The sequence below is a fragment of the Piliocolobus tephrosceles genome, chromosome 11 (assembly GCF_002776525.5).
Source record: "Piliocolobus tephrosceles isolate RC106 chromosome 11, ASM277652v3, whole genome shotgun sequence".
Classification (NCBI taxonomy): Eukaryota; Metazoa; Chordata; class Mammalia; order Primates; family Cercopithecidae; genus Piliocolobus; species Piliocolobus tephrosceles.
This window is the reverse complement of record NC_045444.1, coordinates 81,929,142-81,955,543: the sequence shown is the minus strand read 5'-3', so window position 1 is coordinate 81,955,543 and position 26,402 is coordinate 81,929,142. Positions and strand designations below refer to the sequence as shown.

At 37.3% G+C, this 26,402-nt stretch overlaps 1 protein-coding gene across 1 annotated transcript in view; it reads left to right on the top strand.

Annotated features, from left to right (window-relative positions):
* Positions 1-26,402, top strand: part of DNAH7 (dynein axonemal heavy chain 7) — a 358,505-nt gene that overhangs the window by 211,995 nt on the left and 120,108 nt on the right. The window contains exons 32-40 of the mRNA XM_023217897.2: positions 6,138-6,320; positions 6,675-6,851; positions 8,833-8,964; positions 10,312-10,536; positions 13,134-13,331; positions 17,648-17,803; positions 18,477-18,645; positions 20,603-20,729; positions 21,827-22,046. Of these exons, the coding sequence (XP_023073665.1) occupies positions 6,138-6,320; positions 6,675-6,851; positions 8,833-8,964; positions 10,312-10,536; positions 13,134-13,331; positions 17,648-17,803; positions 18,477-18,645; positions 20,603-20,729; positions 21,827-22,046 (1,587 nt within the window). The remainder of the gene's footprint in view (positions 1-6,137; positions 6,321-6,674; positions 6,852-8,832; positions 8,965-10,311; positions 10,537-13,133; positions 13,332-17,647; positions 17,804-18,476; positions 18,646-20,602; positions 20,730-21,826; positions 22,047-26,402) is intronic.

Sequence of the window (26,402 nt, the reverse complement as noted above, 5' to 3'; positions counted from 1 at the left end):
GTTTGTAGTTCTCCTTGAAGAGGTCCTTCACATCCCTTGTAAGTTGGATTCCTAGGTATTTTATTCTCTTTGAAGCAATTGTGAATGGAAGTTCATTCATGATTTGGCTCTCTGTTGGTCTGTTATTGGTGTATAAGAATGCTTGTGATTTTTGCACATTGATTTTGTATCCTGAGACTTTGCTGAAGTTGTTTATCAGCTTAAGGAGATTTTGGGCTGAGATGATGGGGTTTTCTGAATATGCAATCATGTCACCTGCAAACAGGGACAATTTGACTTCCTCTTTCCCTAATTGAATACCCTTTATTTCTTTCTCTTGCCTGATTGCCCTAGCCAGAACTTCCAACACTATGTTGAATAGGAGTGGTGAGAGAGGGCACCCCTGTCTTGTGCCAGTTTTCAAGGGGAATGCTTCCAGTTTTTGCCCATTCAGTATGCTGTTGGCTGTGGGTTTGTCATAAATAGCCCTTATTATTTTGAGATATGTTTCATCACTACCGAATTTATTGAGAGTTTTTAGCATGAAGGGCTGTTGAATTTTGTCAAAGGCCTTTTCTGTATCTATTGAGATAATCATATAGTTTTTGTCTTTGGTTCTGTTTATATGGTGGATTACGTTTATTGATTTGCGTATGTGGAACCAGCCTTGCATCCCAGGGGTGAAGCCCACTTGATCATGGTGGATACACTTTTTGATGTGCTGCTGGATTTGGTTTGCCAGTATTTTATTGAGGATTTTTGCATCAATGTTCATCAGGGATATTGGTCTAAAATTCTCTTTTTTTGTTGTGTCTCTGCCAGGCTTTGGTATCAGGATGATGTTGGCCTCATAAAATGAGTTAGGGAGGATTCCCTCTTTTTCTATTGATTGGAATAGTTTCAGAAGGAATGGTACCAGCTCCTCCTTGTACCTCCTGTAGAATTTGGCTGTGAATCCATCTGGTCCTGGATTTATTTTTGGTTGGTAGGCTATTAATTATTGCCTCAATTTCAGAGTCTGCTATTGGTCTATTCAGGGATTCAACTTCTTCCTGGTTTAGTCTTGGGAGAGTGTAAGTGTCCAGGAAATTATCCGTTTCTTCTAGGTTTTCTAGGTTTTTTTGCGTAGAAGTGTTTATAATATTCTCTGATGGTACTTTGTATTTCTGTGGGGTCAGTGGTGATATCCCCTTTATCATTTTTTATTGCATCTATTTGATTCTTCTCTCTTTTCTTCTTTATTAGTCTTGCTAGCGGTCTATCAATTTTGTTGATCTTTTCAAAAAACCAGCTCCTGGATTCATTGATTTTTTGGAGGGTTTTTTGTGTCTCTATCTCCTTCAGTTCTGCTCTGATCTTAGTTATTTCTTGCCTTCTGCTAGCTTTTGAATGTGTTTGCTCTTGCTTCTCTAGTTCTTTTAATTGTGATGTTAGGGTGTCAATTTTAGATCTTTCCAGCTTTCTCTTGTGGGCATTTCGTGCTATAAATTTCCCTCTACACACTGCTTTAAATGTGTCCCAGAGATTCTGGTATGTTGCATCTTTGTTCTCATTGGTTTCAAAGAACATCTTTATTTCTGCCTTCATTTCGTTATGTACCCAGTAGTCATTCAGGAGCAGGCTGGTCAGTTTCCATGTAGTTGAGCAGTTTTGATTGAGTTTCTTAGTCCTGAGTTCTAGTTTGATTGCACTGTGGTCTGAGAGACAGTTTGTTATAATTTCTGTTCTTGTACATTTGCTGAGGAGTGCTTTACTTCCAACTATGTGGTCAATTTTGGAATAAGTGCAATGTGGTGCTGAGACGAATGTATATTCTGTTGACTTGGGGTGGAGAGTTCTGTAGATGTCTATTAGGTCCGCTTGGTGCAGAGATGAGTTCAATTCCTGGATATCCTTGTTAACTTTCTGTGTCGTTGATCTGTCTAATGTTGACAGTGGGTTGTTAAAGTCTCCCATTATTATTGTATGGGAGTCTAAGTCTCTCTGTAAGTCTCTAAGGACTTGCTTTATGAATCTGGGTGCTCCTGTATTGGGTGCATATGTATTTAGGATAGTTAGCTCTACCTGTTGAATTGATCCCTTTACCGTTATTTAATGGCCTTCTTTGTCTCTTTTGGTCTTTGTTGATTTAAAGTCTGTTTTATCAGAGACTAGGATTGCATCCCTTGCTTATTTTTGTTCTCTATTTGCTTGGTAGATCTTCCTTCATCCCTTTATTTTGAGCCTATGTGTGTCTCTGCACGTGAGATGGGTCTCTTGAATACAGCAAAGTGATGGATCTTGACTCTTTATCCAACTTGCCAGTCTGTGTCTTTTAATTGGACTATTTAGTCCATTTACATTTAAGGTTAATATTGTTATGTGTGGACTTGATCCTGTCATTGTGATATTAGCTGGTTATTTTGCTCATTAGTTGATGCAGTTTCTTCCTAGCATCCATGGTCTTTACATTTTGGCATGTTTTTGCAGTGGCTGGTTCCAGTTGTTCCTTTCCATGTTTAGTGCTTCCTTCAGGATCTCTTGTAGGGCAGGCCTAGTGGGGACAAAATCTCTAAGCATTTGCTTGTCTGTAAGGGATTTTATTTCTCCTTCACTGATGAAACTTAGTTTGGCTGGATATGAAATTCTGGGTTTAAAATTCTTTTCCTTAAGAATGTTGAATATTGGCCCCCATTCTCTTCTGGCTTGTAGAGTTTCTGCTGAGAGATCTGCTGTCAGTCTGATGGGCTTCCCTTTGTAGGTAACCCCACCTTTCTCTCTGGCTGCCCTTAACATTTTTTCCTTCATTTCAACTTTGTTGAATCTGACAATTATGTGTCTTGGAGTTGCTCTTCTTGAGGAGTATCTTTGTGGTGTTCTTTGTATTTCCTGATTTTGAATGTTGGCCTGCCTTACTAGGTTGGGGAAGTTCTCCTGGATGATATCCTGAAGAGTGTTTTCCAACTTGGTTCCATTTTCCCCCTCACTTTCAGGTACACCAATCAGATGTAGATTTGATCTTTTCACATAATCCCATATTTCTTGGAGGCTTTGTTCATTTCTTTTTCCTTTTTTTTCTCTAGACTTCTCTTCTTGCTTCATTTCATTCATTTGATCTTCAATCATTGATACTCTTTCTTCCAGTTGATCGAGTCGGTTACTGAAGCTTGTGCATTTGTCACGTATTTTTCGTGTCATGGTTTTTATCTCTGTCAGTTCGTTTATGGCCTTCTCTGCATTGATTATTTTAGTTATCCATTCTTCCATTCTTTTTTCAAGATTTTTAGTTTCTTTGCACTGGGTACATAGTTCCTCCTTTAGCTCTGAGAAGTTTGATCAACTGAAGCCTTCTCCTCTCAACTTGTCAAAAGTCATTCTCCGTCCAGCTTTGATCCATTGCTGGTGATGAGCTGCGTTCCTTTGGAGGGGGAGATGCGCTCTTATTTTTTGAATTTCCAGCTTTTCTGCCCTGCTTTTTCCCTGTCTTTGTGGTTTTATCTGCCTCTGGTCTTTGATGCTGGTGACATACTGATGGTGTTTTGGTGTGGGTGTCCTTTCTGTTTGTTAGTTTTCCTTTCTAACAGTTAGGACCCTCAGCTGTAGGTCTGTTGGAGATTGCTTGAGGTCCACTCCAGACCCTGTTTGCCTGAGTATCAGCAGTAGAGGCTGCAGAAGATAGTATATTGCTGAACAGCGAGTGCTGCTGTCTGATTCTTTCTCTGGAAGCTTCGTCTCAGGGGTGTACCCCGCCATGTGAGGTATGAGGTGTCCGACTGCACCTAGTGGGGGATGACTCCTAGTTAGGCTACTCAGGGGTCAGGGACCCACTTGAGCAGGCAGTCTGTCCGTTCTCAGATCTCAACCTCTGTGCTGGGAGATCCACTGCTCTCTTCAAAGCTGTCAGACAGCTGTCAGACTCCACCCAGAGGTGGAGTCTGTAGAGACAGGCAGGCCTCCTTGAGCTGCAGAGGCTCCACCCAGTTCGAGCTTCCCAGCGGCTTTGTTTACCTACTTAAGCCTCAGCAATTGCAGGCGCCCCTCCCCCAGCCTCGCTGCCACCTTGCAGTTAGATCTCAGACTGCTGTGCTAGCAATGAGGGAGGCTCCGTGGGCGTGGGACCCTCCAGGGTTGCCATATTTTAGCAGGTTCTGCAGAGAGTGTGATTATATGAGAGACTGCTTGCTAAAGCTAGTAGTGTAGGAAAAGGGGCCTAGGCTCAGGACATTTAATTTGTTTATCAAATCTTTTTTTATAAGTGTTTTCTTTCGTCTGACTACCATACATTTTAAACTTGATGCTGTCTACCCACTTAAGGACCCAGCAGAGCATGACTCATGAGTCAGGTAATAATGGATAAAGTGTGAAATCTCAGCTCTGTTGTTATTGCTGGAAAGACCTTAGGCAATGAGCGACATAAGAACTGACTCTCATGCAGCAGAGATCTTGCCCAAAGTCAAGTGTTAGTAGTAATTTCAAGGATAAAAGAAATTGTGGGCATAGGTGAAGCAGACAGAGGTATGGAACTCTTGATGTGGCTTCTTAGGTCCTCTCTTGCCACAGTGGAGGCACTCTGGCTAAGAATAAGAGATGAAGTCACTAGATAATATACGCAGTTACATTATTTACACAGAAATAATCATGACATACCTCTATTTTATTCTTACAGCTTACATTACATTTTTCAGGAAGCTAGGTCCCACAAATACTGATTCTCAGGGAGTAAGTACTTCACCTGAAGTCCACAGCTCATAAGCAGTAGAGTCAAATGAGAAGTGAGGTCCTTGAGACTGTGAAGCCCAAGGTCTCACCATTGCACGGTAGTGTTTCCCAAAGTGATGCAAAACAGGTATGGGAAGCCCACAGCAGAAAAGGAAGTTGATCTCAGGATGATCACCGAGCTGTAGCTCTTCCTTGCTTCCTTCCTGAACACAGCTAGAACTAGACTCTGAGTGTGGGTGTGGGGTGGCTTGAGCCTGAGACAGACCCATTGTCTTATAGATTAATGCAGTTGGCTGCAGGGACTGAGAATGTGCTAAGGATTCAAATCCTTCATCACTTCAACTTGAACTCATATTTGCTGAAGGAAAAGCGAGGAATCATTGTACACAAAAAAGCTTGAATTATAAGGATCTGAAAAGGAGAATCCATCTTTGTACACTCTGGCTAATACCTGACTAATCTTTCATATCTGTTGAGCATTTACTATATTCTGGACAATGTGTAAATATTTTCCTACTTATTACATCATTGTAGGACTGTGAATGTTATATTGGTTGTAATTTTCTATACCATCAGGAGAGAGTTCAGCCCAAGGGGAGTGTGTACACATGTATGTATGTGTGTGAATTCATTCAGTGAAGGGGATAAGAAATTTGGTTTAGCACACAAGGGCAATTAATTTGCATAAACATGAAACTATATAGAGTCAGATAATCTGAATAATTTTGTTTTTCCTGACAGTTATATATTTTTTACTTATATTACTTTCTAAAACATGTTAATATATTTGAGTTCAGAAACATTGATCAAGGGCCAGGTGCAGTGGCTCATGCCTGTAATCCCAGTACTTTGGGGGACCAAGGCAGTTGGAGCTCAGGAGTTCAAGACCAGCCTGGGCAATGTAGTGAAACCCCACAAGAAATACAAAATTTAGCTGGGTGTGGTGGTGCGCACTTATGGTCCTAGGTATTTGGGAGCTGAGGTGGGAGGATTGCTTGAGCCGGGGAGGCAGAAACTGCAATGAGCCATGATCATGCCACTTGGCTCTCCAGCCTAGGCAACAGAGTGAGACCCTGAAAAATTTTTTAAAAATTAAAAATTAAAAAAAAAAAATAAAGACAGGGAAAGGAAAGGAAAAAAGAAAGAAAAAGAAAAGAAAGAGAAAGAGAAAGGGAAGGAAGGAAGAGATTGAAAAAGATTGAATCTTAAGGAAAGATGACATATTTTTGTCTTGTCCATGGCATATATAGTATAGGCTTCTTTAGTGATACATATTATATACATGTGTGTGTGCACATACACACACACGTAGTAATCTTTATTCAAAAAGTGCCTTTACATTTTCATGATGAAATTAATCCTAGTACTTATATTTTAAAATTTTGAATAATATTATTGGACTGTTTCCTTATATTATCATCATTATATTTTTGCCCTCTGTTCACATGTGCATGAAACAGACTCCAGATAGGAAATGGTTAATTTTTGATGGTCCAGTAGATGCAGTGTGGATTGAGAATATGAACACTGTGTTGGATGACAACAAGAAGCTATGTCTCATGAGTGGGGAGATTATTCAAATGTCACCACAAATGAATCTAATTTTTGAGCCAATGGATTTAGAAGTTGCTTCCCCTGCAACTGTAAGTTCTCCATTTAGACATCTTTTTATAAATTATAAGATATTATGAATGCATGTATTTGCTTAGTACCTTTGACTTTAAACAAAAAATATTAACAGAATTTCTTTTAAGACCAATCTTTGATTCTCAAAGTACAGATATATCTGTTGACATACCTTGACACATTTAGTGGTCAGGATGTTTTCCTCTTGGATTAGGACTATTTGGTAAAGTTAGACACAAAAATCGAGATCATGAAATAATATAAGCTTTCCCCTCCTCCAAGACTTTGCTGAAGATTGTAAGAAACAGAGGTGCCAAATCATATTTATTTTATAAGCATTCCCTTGATGGTAACCACTTATGGCTTTCCAGGTTTCCAGGTGTGGCATGATTTACATGGAGCCTCACATGTTAGGGTGGAGACCACTGATGTTATCTTGGGTGAATATGTTACCTGCGTCAGTCAGTGTTATTCAGAAGGAATTTATAATGAGCTTATTTGACAGAATGGTCCCTGTTTCGATTGAATTTATTAGAAAGCATACAAAGGTAAGAGAAATGAGAATTTTAAGATTAAAAAATAAATGGAAAACTCAAATTAGACTTACATATCAATTTTAATGTCTGTTTTTATTATCAACTAAGAGATATTAAATCAAAACATTTTTCTGATTAAGTTAAAATTTTTAATTAGAATTCATACAATTCACTAAAAATATTTCAAATGAGGTATATTGGTGCTACTCTTTTCTCTCTCTCTAAAAAAAGAGAACTCAAAGGCCCACATAACCATGTCAAAATGTTTTTTCTTTTTTCTGATGGGCTATTGCATTTTAAATAATTTCCATTATTACAATAGTCTTTATTATCCAAAGTTTGTAAAATAAGCCAGTCAGTCCATGGTAGAAGGACTGGAAAGAAGTCCTAAAGTAGGCAAATTCATTTTTCTTTCTTTCAATACACGCTGGGAAGGGGAAGGAAAGGGAGGGGGTATGGTGGAAGGGAGGGGGGATGGTAGAAGGGAGGAAAATGACAAGGAAATGGGAGTCTCCTGCCTCTGAGGGTTGAACTCTCTCCAGCTGGAAATTATAGAGCAAGAATGTTTAATTTCTGCTTTGGGAGATGCTGACCAAAGGTCTTTTAGAATGACTTTGGCCCAGGAACAAATGTAGGGAAATAGGGTTGATAGTTCTCTTGCTGTTGAAGATATAACAAAAAGTTTTGAAGCAGAAGTTTAGCTCAAGGAACAGATTTGGAAAACGGAGCTTAAAACCACATTAATATAGATTACCTAAAGAAAAATTCCAGAGAAAAAAAGAAGAGAGCAAGGGATAGAATCACAGGTACATCAGTGATTTAGACAAGAGAGAGGAAAGAGGGAAGAACATCTGAAGGAAGTGATGTGTCTTCCATACTGCTTTCAAGAAGTTTGGCTGTAACTGAAATATGTTGTAGGTGTGAAGTAATCGTGTTTCAAAAACAATTAAACATGTATGAACTGAGGTCATAATAAAATAAGCTTCAGGGCCTTTATGACTTTTATTCTGGCATTGTCAGAGAATTTAGATAATATAAATAATAAACAAATTTTCTATATAACTGAAACATCCTTTCTATAGGAAAGCATGAAACTTATAATGCAAGCTTTTAAAAATGTACTGTGCACTTCTGTTATCTCTTGAAGAAATTATGAATGCTTGTTATTTACTCTGTAGTAATAATTATCTGTTTTATTTGTAATGATAGCTATTTGTATTTTAGTGTTGCATCAGTAATACTTAGTCCCACACTTAGAAACTCAGCTGTCATTTCTGATGTTTCTAATGAGGTGGCAGCTGAACATGAAGTCACCTGCTTCTAATCTTCAGGGAGTCTGTTTCAGAGAGTTAATTTTTACTTGTTAATCACCAAACACTGTGACTTTGGCAATTGGAAGAGAGCTGCGTGGGGAGAAGACAAACGCCTATGAGAACTTGCTATATGCTGCATGGTTCTAAGAGCATTGCACGTTATTTCATTTATTTTATAAACTATCATGGTGACAAGCAAAAAAGTAAAGTGCATGACAATTTCAGCACTCCAGCAAGGTTTTTGAGGGTTCCAAGACTTGGAATTGTATTTCATTGTGATGAGTTTACTATGAGTATTGCTGTGGCTTATAAATATGCTCTAAAATTGATTTTACTTATTAAACATTTTAGATATACAGATTAACTGCCTTCTATGAAATTTTTTTAGTGTTTTTATTTATAAAATTAATATACCATGGAATCCATATCTTAAATTAACTACACATGTAACAGCAATTTTTTAAAATTTGAGAGTCAATATGAAAGGTTAAAGAGTGCACACTACCTAAATGTAACATCCAGTTCTCCCAAGTGAATTGTAATAATAGTACCTACTCATAGGTAGTATGAATTTAAAATTATTGCTGTTAAAATTAAATGAGCTTAATAAATATTAGCTGGGGATAGTTTAGCTAGTACCTATTTTAAATTGTTTAGACTTTTTCTTACTGACTTTTCAGGAATTATCTCCTACTTCCGATACAAACTTGGTCCGATCCTTAATGAATCTAATAGACTGTTTTATGGATGATTTTGCTGATGAAGTCAAACTAAAGGAGAGAAGTGATCGAGAAACTTACTCTTTGCTTGAGGTAAGGTCCATTGCCCACTGTATCCTGCTACAGAAAGACAGGTATCTACTGCTTTCCCCAAAGCTTCCTAATTTATGAAACTCATTTTGCCCCTGAAGTTGGAGACTAGTTGACAGGCAGTAGCTGAAGAGTGAGCAAAGAGCCAGGCCCTAGATTCTGAGTGCTGGTGGGGAAGCTTCTTGACTGGCAGTCATGGTACATCATGAGGTTTGGGCGGAGCCCACGGATCACCTCAGATCTACTACTGAAATCTCAGGTCGTTTGACCAGCCTTAGAAATGATCCATTCCCAAAATGTCAGTGACCATTTTGGCAACGAGATTTACCTCCTTTCCAAATTAAAATAATGTATTGCTTTTTTTCCCTTGATTTTTCTTCCTTTTTTCATGAGATATAAATTATTTGTATACATATGTGTGTGTGTATATATAAATATATATTTGGATTAAGGAAAACAAGAAAATATATAGGTAATCAATAAACCGATTTATTAAATGGGAATAAAAATATCAGTAGACTTCGGATTTTTTGATGAAAATATTACTGCACTACTCATGGTAGCACTTCTACCGTGGTCACTATGGTACTTGCTTAACTTATATGTTTTGAAATAAATTAAGTTTTAACTTAGTGTTGAATGGTTTCTGGAGAGAAATTCTGTGAGTAAACTAGGAGTAGGTGAATAGGGTTGAAGTAGAGTCCAGAATTTTCATGAGCATAGTCCAGAATCTCTTGGCTTTGTATTTAATAAAATACCTTGTTTTAAAAGAAGCAAACAGGCTTCCTACCTTATTGGTGGGTCTTGTCTTCTACCCTGTTTCCTCTTTTTGAGTCTGGAAAGAAGAAAGCTAGTATCTTTTGCTTGCGGAATTGCAATTCTAGTTTAGACACTTAATGCTCAGATATTACAAATAAAATAATTTAAATTTGTTCTACTTAAAGTAAACCCACCATATCAAAATTTAAACAGAAAATGGATAGGTACGTTATTTGCTTTATTAAAGTGTGCCTTAATACCTTAATAGTAAGTTATTTCTATGTTCCTTTTAATATCAAGCTGCTGTCATGTGTTGAAAATATGAGATTTACTAGATTAATCATTCTGAAGTTTCACTATGGCCAGAATGTATTCTTTGTTTTGTATTATCTTCTCTAAGATTTTATAAGACATGCGATTTGATTTTTTAAAACTCTCATGATTACAAAATCCTGAGATGACCTACTAATATATTTGAGCTTATGTGTTTCCTTTCAGAGATACTAATCTGGCTGATCTGATATGTAAGCTTCAAGGACAGATTAAAATTATTCTTTAATTGTTCTTAATCTTCTCATCTCTCCAATGCAGGGCATTTTTCTGTTTTCATTGATTTGGTCCATTGGTGCTTCTTGTACAGATGATGATCGGTTGAAATTTAATAAGATTCTTCGAGAACTTATGGAAGGTCCAATTTCAGATCGAACTCGAAATACGTTTAAATTACAGAGTGGTACTGAGCAAACATCCTCAAAGGCACTAACGGTCACATTTCCTGAAAAAGGAACAATTTATGATTATCAATTTGTCACTGAGGTAAGAGTTCTGAAGCAAGATTTGCAGCTGCTAGCCTGGCAGAGTCCCCTCTCCGACACACAGCATATAATGATTCTGTGGCCACCTTTGTCATCACAGTTTACCTTAAGAGACAGCATAGAATAGAGGAAGATGCACTGGCTTGAAGTCAGACAGCTCTAGGTTTGAGTCCTAGTAAAGTCACTTTCTTTCTGGATAGCCATGGACTAGTTGATTTCTCTGAACATAGTTCTTTCCAATGATACTATGAGATGATAATATCTAATGGACCAGTTGCACTCTTTAAATAGAATCACAGCAGGCACATACTGTTTAAGGATGGCTGTTAGAGGTTCATGGTGCATGTTAGTATACTAGGCACTAAGAAGTCCTGTAGGAATCCAGCTGGTGTAATCTTAATTCAGTGCTTCCCAAACGGATTGGAAAACAAAACTTAGGTGGTGGTTGTTTTTGTATAACAAATCCCACAAGTATTGTACTGAGGACCAAGTTTAGGAATATATATTATTTAAATATATACAGATTTAAGTAAAATTGGGATCATACCACATTCCCAATGGACAGCTTTATATCCTTCTTGTTTTCTTAATAATGAGAAAAGCTTTCCATTTCACTAATGTTTCTTCAGTAAACTTGCTTTCTAAAGTCAATTTCCTACCCTTAGACATTGGACTGTTTTTGTTTTTAGATTCTCACTTTTATAAGTACTACTTTGGTAAATATTCTTAGATACCAGTCATTGGGTACATATCTGATTATATCCTTAAGATAAATTTCTAGAAAAGGCATTACTGTATTGCTTTTTGAATTTTTATGGTTCTTGCAATGTATTGCTACATCACCCCAGAAGGCGAGACTATGCCCAACAAATATTTTTTACTTTATTTAATTTCAAATTACTGATAATACCCTGCATTTTCAGCATAGTTTACAGTTTATTAAGTTTTCTGCAATTATTTCCATTTCATTTTCCAACACCTTGGTGAGGTGGGAAGGATAAGATTATTTTGCAAGTTTTGCCATTGAGGAAATGGGGCTCAGAGATTTAAGATTTAATGTGATTGTCCCAGGATCACACAACCTCTAAATAACAGTACATTTCTGGGTTTCTGATTCTTTTTGTTTTTGTTTTTGGAGACTGAGTCTCACTCTGTCGCCCAGGCTGGAGTGCAATGGCGCGATCTTGGCTCACTGCAAGTGCCGCCTCCTGGGTTCACGCCATTCTCCTGCCTCAGCCTCCTGAGTAGCTGGGACTACAGGCGCCCACCACCACGCCCAGCTAATTTTTTGTATTTTTAGTAGAGACGGGGTTTCACCATGTTAGCCAGGATGGTCTTGATCTCCTGACCTCGTGATCCACCCACCTGGGCCTCCCAAAGTGCTGGGATTACAGGCCTGAGCCACTGTGCCCAGTCAGGTTTTCTGATTCTTAATGGTTTCTTTCCTATATGGTATCAAAAGGCACATGTTTGAAAAGATTAACAAGAATTTGGGAAAGGCATTATTTTCTTCATTGGTTCTAGAAATATTTCTTTATAATACAATGTTCAGACTGATGTGAGTTTAATACCCCCTCAAAAAAAATTATCTGCTGTACGCACAACCTTCTACCTGAAGATGCAAGAATGAATAAAGCACAGTGCTGCCCTCAGTGAGTTCATAACCTCTTCAGATGACAGTCATGTGCCATTCTGGCCCAATGAGTGTCATGCATCAAAGCTCGGGCCCAGGGAAGTGGCGGGGGCGGGGGACCAGCAGGTGCCTCAGTGAGGCCTGGTTGTGAAGGAAGGATGGGTCCGAATTCTGATGTACTTTGAATGACCAAGAGTTTAGATTATTCTGCAAGAAGGATGGCGGTGTTTTTCTAAGAATACAGAGTTAACATGATATTCTTGAATGTTTTTGTTATAAACACAGTCATAGCAAATTAAAATTTTAGTTCTCAAGCTAATTGGATGCAAAGATATGGCATAATGTTAACTCATAATAATAATCTCATATAAAGAAATCTTGCTGTTCTAGAGATCTGTCACACGGCAATGTGAACATAGTTAACACTATTGAACTGTTCACTTAAATATGGTTAAGGGTAAATTTTATGTATTTTTTTACTGTACATTTTTTAAAAAGAAATTTTGCCTGCAATGATAAACTAATGTTATAAATCCTGTTATGAAAGGCAAGCAATATGCAGCGTATCTTCTAGGGAGAAAAAATTCTATACTGGTTAACATTTATTGAATGAAGTTCTTTACTCTTTACTCTTTAGCTCATTGGTTAGTTTAATTTTCTCAATACCATTAAATAATCTAACATTTGGCCGCAATAGTTGATCATTGGGTTGGCATAAGCAGTGGTTTCAGAACATCAAAAAACCACAGCATTGCCATTTCATTTGTATTCATGTAAAAGCTAATTTCTCCTTAATTTATACATACAATTTAACCTTCAAACTGAGTGTTAAGTGTCTTAAAGGATAAAACAAATGTATACATATTGGGGTTTGTTGGTCTTAGTCTGTTCTACAATGGCACAGGAGTATAGAGCTTTTTAAAGTATTTTATAACATTCATTACTTGGTTGTTTATTATAAACAGGGAATAGGAAAATGGGAACCATGGATAAAGAAATTGAAAGATGCTCCTCCAATTCCTAAAGATGTAATGTTTAATGAAATCATTGTGCCAACTCTGGACACAATTCGATACTCTGCATTAATGGAATTGCTGACCACCCATCAAAAACCTTCAATATTTGTAGGACCAACAGGAACTGGGAAAAGTGTTTACATTATTGTAAGTACTGCAGAAATCTACATATTAAACTGTGCATAATCTTCCTAAAAATGTTAGTTTTTGAAATAGTAGACAAATAATATTTTTAAAATACTCAAGTACTTTGATGTTTGAACTGCAGAGAATTTTTGAAAAATTGCCTAGTTATTTTATTCTTTATTTTAGCCAAAAGACCAAGAAGTGATAATTGCCTGTTTATTTTTGAAAGTTGATTAATGATATGATGCCATTTTATACCATTAAATTGTTGTCCCATTTATTTTGGTATTTTAATAAGAATTGCTTGTTCCACATGAGAATTTCATACCTCTTGAAAAGTGTGTTTTAGTTACACTTGATATCTTCTAAGTTATTTTATATCTGAAGGATTATTATGTAGTAACAAGACTGATTTTCCTTAATGATGTCTGGAATTGTTGTCTGTTAGTTAAGATAATGCTAGATGCTGTAATAGAAAATGCCGCAGTCTCAGTAGCTTTATGCAGCCTGTGAAGGAGAGTGAAGATACTTTTGAGGGCCCCTCTTTGATTGTAGGTTCCAGTTAATTCACATTCTCCCACAGTACCTGTTTCTAGTTCTTTATTAACTTTAACATTACATCTTACAATCTTTCTGAAATGTATTTGGCAATATAATTACATAGCCATCCTAGTGTTTATTGAATAATCTCTTTCATAAAAGATTGGAATGACAGCTCTCATAAACTAAATGCTTGCATGTATGGGAGTATCCAAGAGGAGGGAGAGATACATTTTCACTGAGAATTTAACTCAAGGAGTGTTTTTGGCCTGAATTAAAAAAAAAAAAAAAAAAATGAGAAAAACTAGAAGTGTACAGAAAGCTGAGAGATTTATCTAAGATATCACCACGGGTCAGGGAATGGAGACTTAACATGATTGAAGGCAGTGGTTAGGGAAAAATACAAGCCTTTTGTCATTTATACCTTCATCAATTTCAGCCCAGGCAATAAAGTGCCTAGGCATAAAAACATTACTTTTCACAAACTTAGGAACTTAATTTTGTAATCTGCTTTTAAAACTAATATTGTAAATATTTTTCAATTTCATTATTCTTCTACAAGATGATTTTAAGGGTATTGTAGTATTTGATTCTATAATTTTATAATAATTGATTCAAATCCCCAGTTTTCCTAACATTTTGCTTTAGAAATAAGATTGCAGGCCGGGCACGGTGGCTCATGCCTGTAATCCCAGCACTTTGGGAGGCCGAGGCAGGGGGATCACGTTAGGAGATCGAGACCATCCTGGCGAACATGGTGAAACCCTGTCTCTCCTAAAAATACAAAAACAAACAAAAAAAGTAGCTGGGCGTGGTGGCGGGCGGGTGTAGTCGCAGCTACTCGGGCGGCTGAGGCAGGAGAATCGCTTGAACCTGGCAGGTGGAGCTTGCAGTCAGCCAAGATCGCGCCACCGCACTCCAGCCTGGGCGACAGTGTGAGACTCTGTCTCAAAAACAATTAAAAAAAAGAAAGAAAGAAGATTGCAATTAACGTTTTTATAGCTAAGTCTTTGTTCTTATCTTTGCTTATTTGTTTAGGAAAATATCCTAAGATTCCTGGACATGGAATTGTTGATTTTTTGGTGAATATTAAGTTATTCCTTATAAAGGTTATTGTCCGCCATGCCCTTCAGGGGGATTTCATTGCCCCAATTAATTGTTAGTTGTATTGTAAATGATACAAATATACAGCTAAAGTCTCTGAAATTTATTCTTCTGTGAAAGAAAATATTTTAAAACAATGCTATATAATTTTAATTTCCCTATAGTAATTTCATTAAGAATTTATTTATATAAACTGCTTCATAAAATTTTGTACATATATTTCATCTGGTTGAAAGAATTAAACATAAAATTTACAATTTAAAGTGATTTTCTCTTCAAATTATTGCCTGTCTACTTATATTTTAAATAAATGATGAAAAAAGTAGTATTCTAATTAAAGATTACCTAAAAACATAAGTTAAAACAACACCTTACAACAAAAAAAAACTAAGGATTTTTTCTAAAGTCTATAATTTTTTTCTAAATTCAGTTTTAAATTATCAGTACTATGAATGACAGTATCCATTGACCTCCTTCCCCTATCCAGTTAATGAGGAATAGTGAAATATTGCTATTTATCACCAATACCTTTCACCATCTTCTGGTAAGACAGAGATGTTTTAAAACCTCAGTTTATTTTTACCAAATTATTTTTAATATTATGCAGCAACTGTTTTGGAAGTTTTTTTCATATTAATTACTTTTGGATTTTGGTTTTAAAACTATTTATGCTTATTCTGGTTAGATTTAGTTCTGTTTTTAGATGGCCTCTGTGCTCACTGCCAAACTGTTCATGCCATGGCTTATGTATGTGTTGCATTCTTATTTTCATTATTTTATTTATTTTTGAGAGACAGGGTCTTGCTCTATCCCCTAGGCTGTAATGCAGTGGCACAATCACAGCTCACTGCAGCCTTGACCTCCTGGGCTCAAGTGATACCCCCATTTCAGCCTCCCAAGTAGCTGGGACTACAGGCATGCACCACCACACCCATATAATTTTTTTTGTAGAAGTGGGATCTTGCTATGTGGCTGAGGCTGATCTCCAACTCCTGGACTCAAGCAGTCCTCCTGACCTGGCCTCCCAAAGTGCTGGGATTACAGGCTGGAGCCACCACACCCACCCTTTATTTTCACTCTTGTTTCATTTAGTTCATCCATCAATCCAACAAAAATTTATTGATTACCTACCATATGACTACCATTGTTAGCTAATAAAAATATGTTATAATATAGTATTTACATTGTACATCATGTAGGCAAGCAAAGTGAAATAATTTTTTAGAGTCTTAAGCAATAATTTTTAAAAACTTGTATAAATTTGCTTTACTCAGACATGTCATTCCTTCATTGTAGTTATTGCTCAGAATAGGGAGTTGTTTCTTTACATAAATAGAATAACTTGTTTTCAAACTTGAAATAATCTTGAAATAATCTATCACTTACATTATAATTATACAACATAAAAGAAATTTTAATCATAAAAGTCTCAAAAATATATTCCTACTTTTATTCGAAACTTCCCCATTCCCAGTTTTCGCTATTCTCACTGGCAATCACAGGTAAGAACAAAAAGTCTTCAAAGATTTTAAAGAGCTTCCATTTTAGAATGTGCTCATTCTATGAAAAGGAAAACAATTTTAAATTTAAAAAGGTAGCTCCTGCTGGGCTGATGGGAGGATTAAAAGTTAGCCTTCCTCCAGAATCTCTGACCAGCTTGTTACCCTATGTCTTCCTTATTTTCTCTATTTGTTCTGCCTCCTGGTACTCCTGGCGTGTGTGCTAAATGTAGTCATTAATGAGAACATCATAAGTCCTTCTTAAAATATGTGTTGCCTTGATGAATAGATTAATATTCCAAAGTATGCTTTCAAAATTTCCATTAGCTTAATTATGGTAATGTTTAGTATATAATCACATCATGAAAAGAGGACTTGCTTGAGATATTTTACCATTTGATATTTTGGATTAATAATTTAGTATCTTAATTATAAGCTGAACGCTGCAAGCATTTAATGCAAGTAAAGTTTAGAACGGCAAAAAACTTCACTATTTCCCTTCCTTTACTCATACGTGCATGTGATAGATATTACTGTTCATTAAGAAAATATGTGATTTACTTAGTATTTTTTCTAATAAATTGGCCCTTAATTGGCAAGGGATTGTGCCCTATACAGAACTCTTAAGGGAGAGAAGGGGAAGAAAAAGTGAGGAGAGGCAATTTTATTTTGAAGAGCTCCTCAGGGAATTCTGGGATGTCTCGTCCCTGGCATACATCTTGATTAAGAACCATTGTAATTCCACCTGCTTCCCAGTGAATTCCATTTTGAAAATACAGTTATATTTTTAAGCTTTATAACTTACAGAAAGATCGGTTTGTATGTAAGTGGAAAGATGATAAGATATATGAAAAAGAACATTCATCTGGAGAGAGACAAATGGCAGTCTGAATTCTTGCCCATCACGGAGAATTTAGGCAGGTTTCCTAACCTCTGAGTCTCTGTGACTCCATGTTAAGGAGGAATGTGTACTCTCTGGTAGCTGTGAAAACCAGAGAAGGCACATGCAAGGGGTGGACAGATAGAGACACTCTGTTGGCATGGTAACTGTTATTCCTACTGATTCCATCTATTTGTACAGTGTTATGGCACTTAAGGTTAAATTTGAGTCTATCAGTAACGATGCTTAGTGTTTATTCTGAAATGTCAAAACATAATTCCAACTATGGCTCATTTTATTATTTTGTTATATAGAATTTTCTTTTGAATCAACTAAATAAGGAAATCTACAAACCTCTGCTAATTAACTTCTCGGCACAAACTACAGCAGCTCAAACTCAGAATATTATCATGTCAAAATTGGACAAGAGAAGAAAGGGAGTTTTTGGTCCTCCTTTGGGCAAGAGAATGGTAATGACTCTTTGTACAGTACCCAGGCCTATTCATATACATTGCTGCAGTTGGAACAAGGAAACCAAATAACCTGGGGATAGACATCTTTTTGTATAGTTTTTTTATGTCACAAATTTGGATTAAAAGGTTCTCCTAAAAATGTAGTTATATTTGTATGTGCAGTAGACCCTTTGAGTTGGAGGTAGAATATTTATCTAAGAAATTATCTACCTTCCTAATTTTTTCACTGGCATTTTTATTCAGCAGTCTTTGCTGCTTGCTTTTGTAGACCTTCAGCAACCCTCCTCGCAATAGATTTACCTGTGTTCCTCTACAAAGAACACCCTTCTCACCCTAATCACATTTTTCTCATCTATTTTCATGAATTGAAGTGTAGTACAAGGAAAAAATATGCAGTGTATTGAGAAACAAATTGTATCAGAGGACTAATAAGTCCTAAGCTATTAACCTACGAAGATTAGTAATGAGAATGTCTCCCTATTTCTTGAGGAATATGAATGCTAAAAGCATGGGAGCTAAGGATATTATCCTTGTTTAGAAAAGAAACCATCACTTCCCCATATGTACTCTGCAAGTAGATAGCTAAGTATTTGCCTCAATATTGTTTACACAATAGGACTCTATGTTGAGATGTTAATATTTTCTATACCTCTTCTCTTCTCATTCTCAGGTTGTCTTTGTAGATGATGTCAATATGCCTGCTCGGGAGGTATATGGGGCTCAGCCTCCCATTGAGTTACTTAGACAGTGGTTAGATCACTGGAACTGGTATGACCTAAAAGATTGTTCCATGATTAAACTAGTGGACATTCAGATCATGTGTGCTATGGGACCTCCAGGTACATTTTTTGAGTTTGGATTATTAAGATGAAAAAATCACTCTAGCGATAGCTAAAGAAATAACTGGAAAAAACCTCTTTTGAGTTCCAATGTTTTGTGTATATGTTTTCTATGTGTATCTACTGTGACCTAACAGAGTGTATCATATGACCAACTCAAAGTGGGTGACCTTGGATAGGCTATGCACCTACCAACTCTTCCAAATCTTTTTTTCTCCCACCTTCTGGAACTTCTTTCTCCCACCTTCTGGAACTCTTCCAAATCCTTTTTTCTCCCACCTTCTGGAAGTTTGCTTCCAATTTCCTGTTTCTGCTTTCTGAGAACTCACATCCTTCTGGGGCAGCTCATCTTCCTCTGTGTCATTCCTTAATGCTTCAACTGTATGGAATGGTCCCTGCTTCAGAAATCATCTTCCTTCTACCCCAATCAAGTCCCATTCAAGTCAGTCTCTGTATTTAAACAGGCTGCTGAGAAGAATTTAAGTAGGGAATGGCCAAAAGATCCTTTAAATTTTACAAGATAAATTTATATGCAAAGGAATCTCTATGTAGAGGAAATTTGCTTTTTAATGCTGGGATGTCTAAAATGGCTTGATTTACTAACAAGACATCTTTAACTGTTTTCTTCCTGACCTCAAGCCGGTATTCTATTTTTTAAAATGTTGCTTGTGTTGATATACCACTTCAGGGAATCTCTCTGGTATTTGCTCCCTAACCCTGACCTTTATCTAACCTGTAATGCAGTTTGCTCTGAGTCAGTAATTGCTCTCAATACATTCCCTGGGCCATTTTGAACACTTTTGGTTTGTTTGTTTTTGAGACAGGGTCTCACTCTGTTGCTTAGGTGGAGTGCAGTGGTGTGATCATAGCCCACGGCAGCCTCAAACTCCTGGGCTCAAGTGATCCTCTCACCTCAGCCTCCTGAGCAGCTAGGACTACAGGCATGCACTACCATGCCTGGCTAATTTTGTTTCTTATTTTGTGGAGACAAGGGCTTGGGGGCTTGTTATTATTATGCTCAGGCTGTTTTTGTTTTTTCTTTTTTTTTTTAATAAAAGACCATATTGCTCCTGGGTCTCAGACTTCAGTTCCACTTTGTCTCTCCCCCACCACCCCAAGCCAGGCATTGATACTCACATGTCCACTTTTCCCTGCCTCTTCAGGCACTGGTAAGAAGAGTAGGCTGAAACCATGTGGTATCTTTTCCTTTTGGACCCAATTTCTATTTTCTAAAAATACCACAATTCTGAAGATTCTCTGGAAGGGTTGGAGACAGAGCTGGGGTAGATGACCTTACCATCTTTTCTTCTGCAACCCTTTCACCATCTCCTTAAACTCTTTTACATTTTCCAAAATAAATGTATAAGCTCAAAGAAATCTGTCATTATTTTATGGAAAAAAATCCCCCAATTTTTAAAGATGCAAGCAGCCAGTGAAGTCACTGTATGAACTGTATAGATTAGTCTTGGGTAAATTCACTTCAAGATGTGGGGAAAGAATTTGGTTATATGTCATGGTTGTTCTGAATTCCAGCCTTAGGGGAAGTGCCCTAAACTTTGGTCAGTCAGATTCACCAGGGTTATATTAATATTGTATAATATCACATCTTAATACTGTATTGAGGATGTTTACCATTTACTGCTTTAAGCTGTAAACCGTGGAGAGCATGGCCTGTGGCTTTTTCTGCCTGGTCTGATTTCCCTTGGTAGTATAGTTTTGACCCAAGATTATGTCTAATTAGTTGAACTCATTCAGATAATTCACCTAGAAAAGTAACATCTTGAGTTTGAGGGAAAAATAGTTTTGATGTCAGGGTTATCCAAACAATTGATTGCTCTTAACTTCATGTGCTGTAAATTTGTCCATCTTTCAAGTTACTTTAAACTATAAAATATTTGAGAAAATACTCTTATGTATACTAGTAACATTATTAAGAGTTATACCTTTTAATATTTAGGTGGTGGTCGAAATCCAGTAACTCCTCGATACATGCGACATTTCAATATTATAACAATCAATGAGTTTAGTGATAAATCCATGTATACAATCTTCTCTAGAATCTTAACTTGGCATTTAAAAATCTGGTAAGTAATCAAAAATTTGTTTTGTTTTAATTAGGAGGTATAAAATATTTTAGAAACATACCAATATTAAGTAGCATATTTCAAAGAGCAAAAGCATTCCTAGATAAGGAGAAGGTAACAGATAACATTGTTTACCTCTGTCCCCCCCACCTCCCAGTGTGGGAGCATAACACAAAGAGGTCTGACCATTCTGCTATATAATATGTTCATGTTTGAGTTATTATTTTGAATTTTCACCACTGAGTTCAATTACTGCTGGAAAGATGTACCAGGTTTATGCTGTGACTTTGAAGCCCTCTAGTAGAACTCGAGTTCTGCAGGGGCATTCCTGTCCAACTCTGAGAAGTATTGCCTTGGAGCTGCCTAGCTGCAGAGATTCTGCTACTCCACAAGATGCACAGATATCAGGGAGCCAAGCTGACCTGGGCAGGGGAAGTCTGTCTGTGTCCCCATGTCCATTCTCAAGAAATTGTCATTCCTTGCCTTATCCAGTGATGGAGTAAAAAGCTGGCTTCTTGACAAACCAGAAGTTAAATATAGGCAATCTTTCTAAATGAAAATTAGTTCTCTATGTTCTTTATACCATAATCATGCCCTTTGTCTTGGCTCACTGTTTTACTTTCCTTTTTTTCTCTTTTCCTTATTTTTTTTTATATATTTTAATTTTCTTCCTTTTTTTCCTCTGAAAATACCTGTTTCACCAGTGTTCCTTATGAATTATACTTATATGCAGTTGAGAATGCCAGGGAATGAAAGAGGTCGGGAAATGCTTTTCTAGTGGATTTGGGAATTACATAATCTGGGTTCCTTGGCTGTCTCTTCTGTTCACTTACTTAAGTGCTTTTAAGTCCATTAAACTGGCCCTGCTCATTTCACAGAGTTCTTTTGGACATAACATAAAATAGTACATAGAAAATAGCTTTAAAAGGAGTAAAAATCTATTAGTATTATTATTATAACAAGATACGGTAATTTTATAAATGACATTGATTTAATCAAAATTAAAATTTTATGTTTGTCCTGCTAAGTATCCTTCATGTCTCATAATTATATAATTGCTAACATTTTCCTTTCTTTTTATTTTAAAACATTTTAAGTTATAAATTTCCAGATGAATTTCTAGATTTGACCACACAAATCGTAAATGGCACAATGACTCTGTATAAAGAAGCAATGAAGAATCTTTTGCCTACTCCAGCGAAATCTCACTACTTGTTCAACCTCCGTGATTTCTCCCGTGTCATTCAAGGTGTTTGTTTGTCAAGACCAGAAACAACAGAAACCACAGGAATGATTAAACGTCTTTGGGTTCATGAGGTAAATTTTCCTGTTATTGAAATGGGATTATGTGAGAAACAAAGATTTACCATGCCAACAACTGGGTGAAAAGAAATATTCTGCAATTTATATTGCTGAAATGTGTTCAGTTATTTGACATTTTGAAGGCCAGTGCTCAAGAAAAATTTTTTAAATATTTAACACTGAGATATTTTATGATGCTTTATCTCCCATACGCAGATTTAGGAATTTCTGTTGATTTATAGAATATTTCCAAGTAGGTGTCACTTTGAGCCAGTTTCCCTTAAGTAGTTTAATCCTTGTTAGTTTGGCTTCAAATAAATTTGAAATGGAACACTTTTTAAGGAGTTGTTTTTATAAGAAGTGACTGTGGGGCTGGGCGCGGTGGCTCAAGTCTGTAATCCCAGCACTTTGGGAGGCCGAGACGGGCGGATCACAAGTCAGGAGATCAAGACCATCCTGGCTAACACGGTGAAACCCCGCCTCTACTAAAAAATACAAAAAACTAGCCCGGCGAGGTGGCGGGCGCCTGTAGTCCCAGCTACTCGGGAGGCTGAGGCAGGAGAATGGCGTAAACCCGGGAGGCAGAGCTTGCAGTGAGCTGAGATCCGGCCACTGTGCTCCAGCCTGAGCGACAGAGCGAGACTCTGTCTCAAAAAAAAAAAAAAAAAAAAAGAAGTGACTGTGGTTTTTTTTTTTTTTTTACATTACTTATTTGTATAGTATTACTAGATGCCAAAAGAATTGCAAAGCAAATTCTTGAGAGCATAGAAACTATATAAAAATGTATTTACGCTCTCTTGGGAATAGGTATGTGGATGAGCATGTTCTTATAAAAACTGGTGGAGAAGACCGGGCAGAGTGGCTCATGCCTGTAATCCCAGCACTTTAGGAGGCTGAGGCGGGAGGATTGCTTGAATTCAGGAGTTTGAGGGTGCAGTGAGCTATGATGGCACCACTGCACTTCAGCCTGGGTGACAGAGCAAGACCCTTATTTTAATTTTAATAATGCAGTTAAGAAACATAGAGCACGAGAATATGCTATGTGTTAAAACCATGTACTATTCACAATAACAAAGACTTGGAATCAACCCAAATGTCCATCAGTGACAGACTGGATTAAGAAAATGTTGCACATATACACCATGGAATACTATGCAGCCATAAAAAAGGATGAGTTTGCGTCCTTTGTAGGGACATGGATGCAGCTGGAAAGCATCATTCTTAGCAAACTATCACAAGAACAGAAAACCAAACACCACATGTTCTCACTCATAGGTGGGAACTGAACAATGAGCTCACTTGGACTTGGGAAGGGGAACATCACACACCGGGGCCTATCATGGGGAAGGGGGAGGTGGGAGGGATGGCATTGGGAGTTATACCTGATGTAAATGACGAGTTGATGGGTGCTGACGAGTTGATGGGTGCAGCACACCCACATGGCACAAGTATACATATGTAACAAACCTGCACGTTATGCACATGTACCCTAGAACTTAAAGTATAATAATAATAAAAAAAGAAAAAGAAAAAAAAATAGCCTACAAAAATAAATAAATAAATAAATAAATAAATAAATAAATAAATAAATAAAATCATGTACTACAGAGATATAAATTTCAAAAGGTCTTTTAAAAATCCAGTTTCTCTGGACTTTTTAGATATACATTTTGAATTCCTAAATCATCACACATTCAAATATACATCCCGGTGAAGATCCGTTCCACTTGGAAATTTTGGCCACAACAAGGTCTTCAAAAGTGATTCTTTGGAAAGGATGATGTGGAGATTCTTATAGCACTCCACAGTAGGTTACCTAATTGCCTGAGTGGGACCCACATCCCGGGATATGGATGCAGGCTTGTGTTTGGGGGCCACATGGATATTAGAAATGTACTAAGAGCTGGAGAGTGAAGGGGAAGTGAACAGGGAGGATGATACTGAATTCATTCAAGGAGCATGCCTTAGTCCATTCAGGCTGTTATAAAAAGTACCTTAAACTGGGTGGCTTGTCAACAAACTGAAATTAATTTCTCACAGTTCTGGAGGCTGGGAAGTTCAAGATCAAGGCGCTGGCAGATTTCATGTCTGGTGTGGGACTGTTTTCTAGTTATAGATGGTGCCTTCTCACTATGTCCTCAAGTGGTGGAAGGGGCGAGGGGCTCTCTGGCCTCCTTTATAAAGGCACTAATTCCATTCATGAGGGTTCTGCCCCATGACCTAATTACCTCCCAAAGTCCCCACACCTCAATACTATCACCCTGGGGGTGAGGATTTCAACATATAAATGTAGGGGGAACATAAACATTGAAACTATAGCAGAATGCATGGCTGAAGGCAGCGTTTTGTCATGGGTGAATCTCACTCACGAGGAAGCATTTGGCATCCACCACCTCAGGAACTTTGCCCTTGATATTCCTTCTGCCTAGAACACTCTTTCTCTGTTATCTGCAGGCTTTCCCACTTACTTCCTTCAGATTTTTGCTGAAATACCCTCCTTGTCATGCAGGCTCGCTTTGGGCCATCCCTACCCCCTTGGCTTCTTACTGCTTACCTTGTTTTGTTCTTCATAACATTGAACATCACCTGACACCTTCTAAATTTGGGGTTTACTTGTCGTCTTTACAATATTAGAAACTTTAGGAGAATGGCGATTTTATTTTTGTGCTGCTTTTCCCAGTGCCTGGCACAAAGAAAACCCTCAATAGATATTGGTGAATGAATGAGTGTCTCAAGAGAGGAAGGCAGGCAAGCTTGCTACACGTGACACGTTTTGTCACCTGGGATTATACAGGCCAGTGCTTTCTTCCAATCATGGGAATAAGTTGTTTGTGCTATTGTATATGTGTTAGACATAATTACTTTTAAGAGTTTTTTAGATTCTATGCTGCTTTAGATGTCAGATTATTGAGTTTTGATAATGGTTATTGAGCTCTTTGGGCATTTAGTGAGGTTGACTACTTCATGTTTATACACACCTATATAAAACATAATGAATTTAGTCCCCAGCTCAAAAGCTTGTATTAGCCCCCACTTCAGTCAGAGGAATTTAGAATAAAAGTCCAGTGGCCCATAGGACCTAGGATGTGTTCCTCTTAGCCTGTTCCCCTCAGGCTGCCTCCTGCTCTCATCCTCATCCCCCTTTCACCAGCAGTACAGGTCTCCTGGCTATTCTCTCTGCCTGCAATATTTCCTCCAGATATTGATGCTCTGGAATAGCTCCCTCCCGGCTTTGATCAACTTCCTCCTTCTAGTTGAAGCTTTTTAATACCACAGCCTGTGTCCCCTCCCCTATTCTAGTAGTTCCAGTCTTTCGTATCCTGTCCTATTTTACTTCTTTCTATAATATTTTTCAATGTCCAACATGTTGTAGAATTCATTCATTATATGTATTGTTCATCTCCCTCAGATAGCAGGCAAGCCCCATGAGAGCAGAGATTTCTCTCTTTTTTTTTTTCTTACTGCAGTGCCAAGTAGGATGTTTGGTACATTATTCTCAATATCTTTAAAAATTTGAGGTAATTGTGAGACAACAGGTGGGAAAGGATCCCCAGAGAACCTCCAGCCAGCCGGTGCACTGGGGTGGAGCCACAGAAGTTCATGCTGTTTGCAGTGGGGAGGAGCCTAGCCCCTCTTCTTCCTAGATGGAACCTGGAATTCAATCTGCAGCTGAACTAAGCTGAACTTAGCTGAACTAAGAAAAAGCCCTGCAACAATTGAACTCAACACTAATTTGTGCTTTATTTCTGTTCACTAAGAAAAGATTTCTTCAGGGTTTAATGTATGTTAGAGACAACTTTACATGTCTTTTTCCTTTCCAGACATCATTATCATACTAGATAACCTTATATAATTTCACTAAATGGTTTCTAAGGTATAAAACTGACTTAAAACTCATTCCCTTTGGCTTCTCCATGGCTCTCAGATGTTACTTAATGCACATATCACCTGGTTTGCTTGTTAAATACAGATATTCTGCAAAAACAAGACCCCCCAAAATAGATGAATATGTTTCATCAAAATTAAAAAATTTTATGCTTCAAAAAGTACCATCAAAAAAATGAAAATATAGAGAATGGGATAAAATACTTGCAAATCATATAAACGGTTAAGTGTCTAGTATCCAGAATACCTAAAGAACTATTATAACTCAACAATAAAAGACTAATAACCCAATTTAAAAGTGGGCAAATGATTCAAAGACATCGCTGCAAAGATGATATATGAATGGCCAATAAGGACATGATTAGTCATTAGGGAAATACAAATCAAAACTGCTATTAAGTACCTTTTACACTCAATAGGATGGCTATAATAAAAAAGATGAATAATAAAACAGTATTGGTGAGCATGTGGAAAACTGGAACCCTC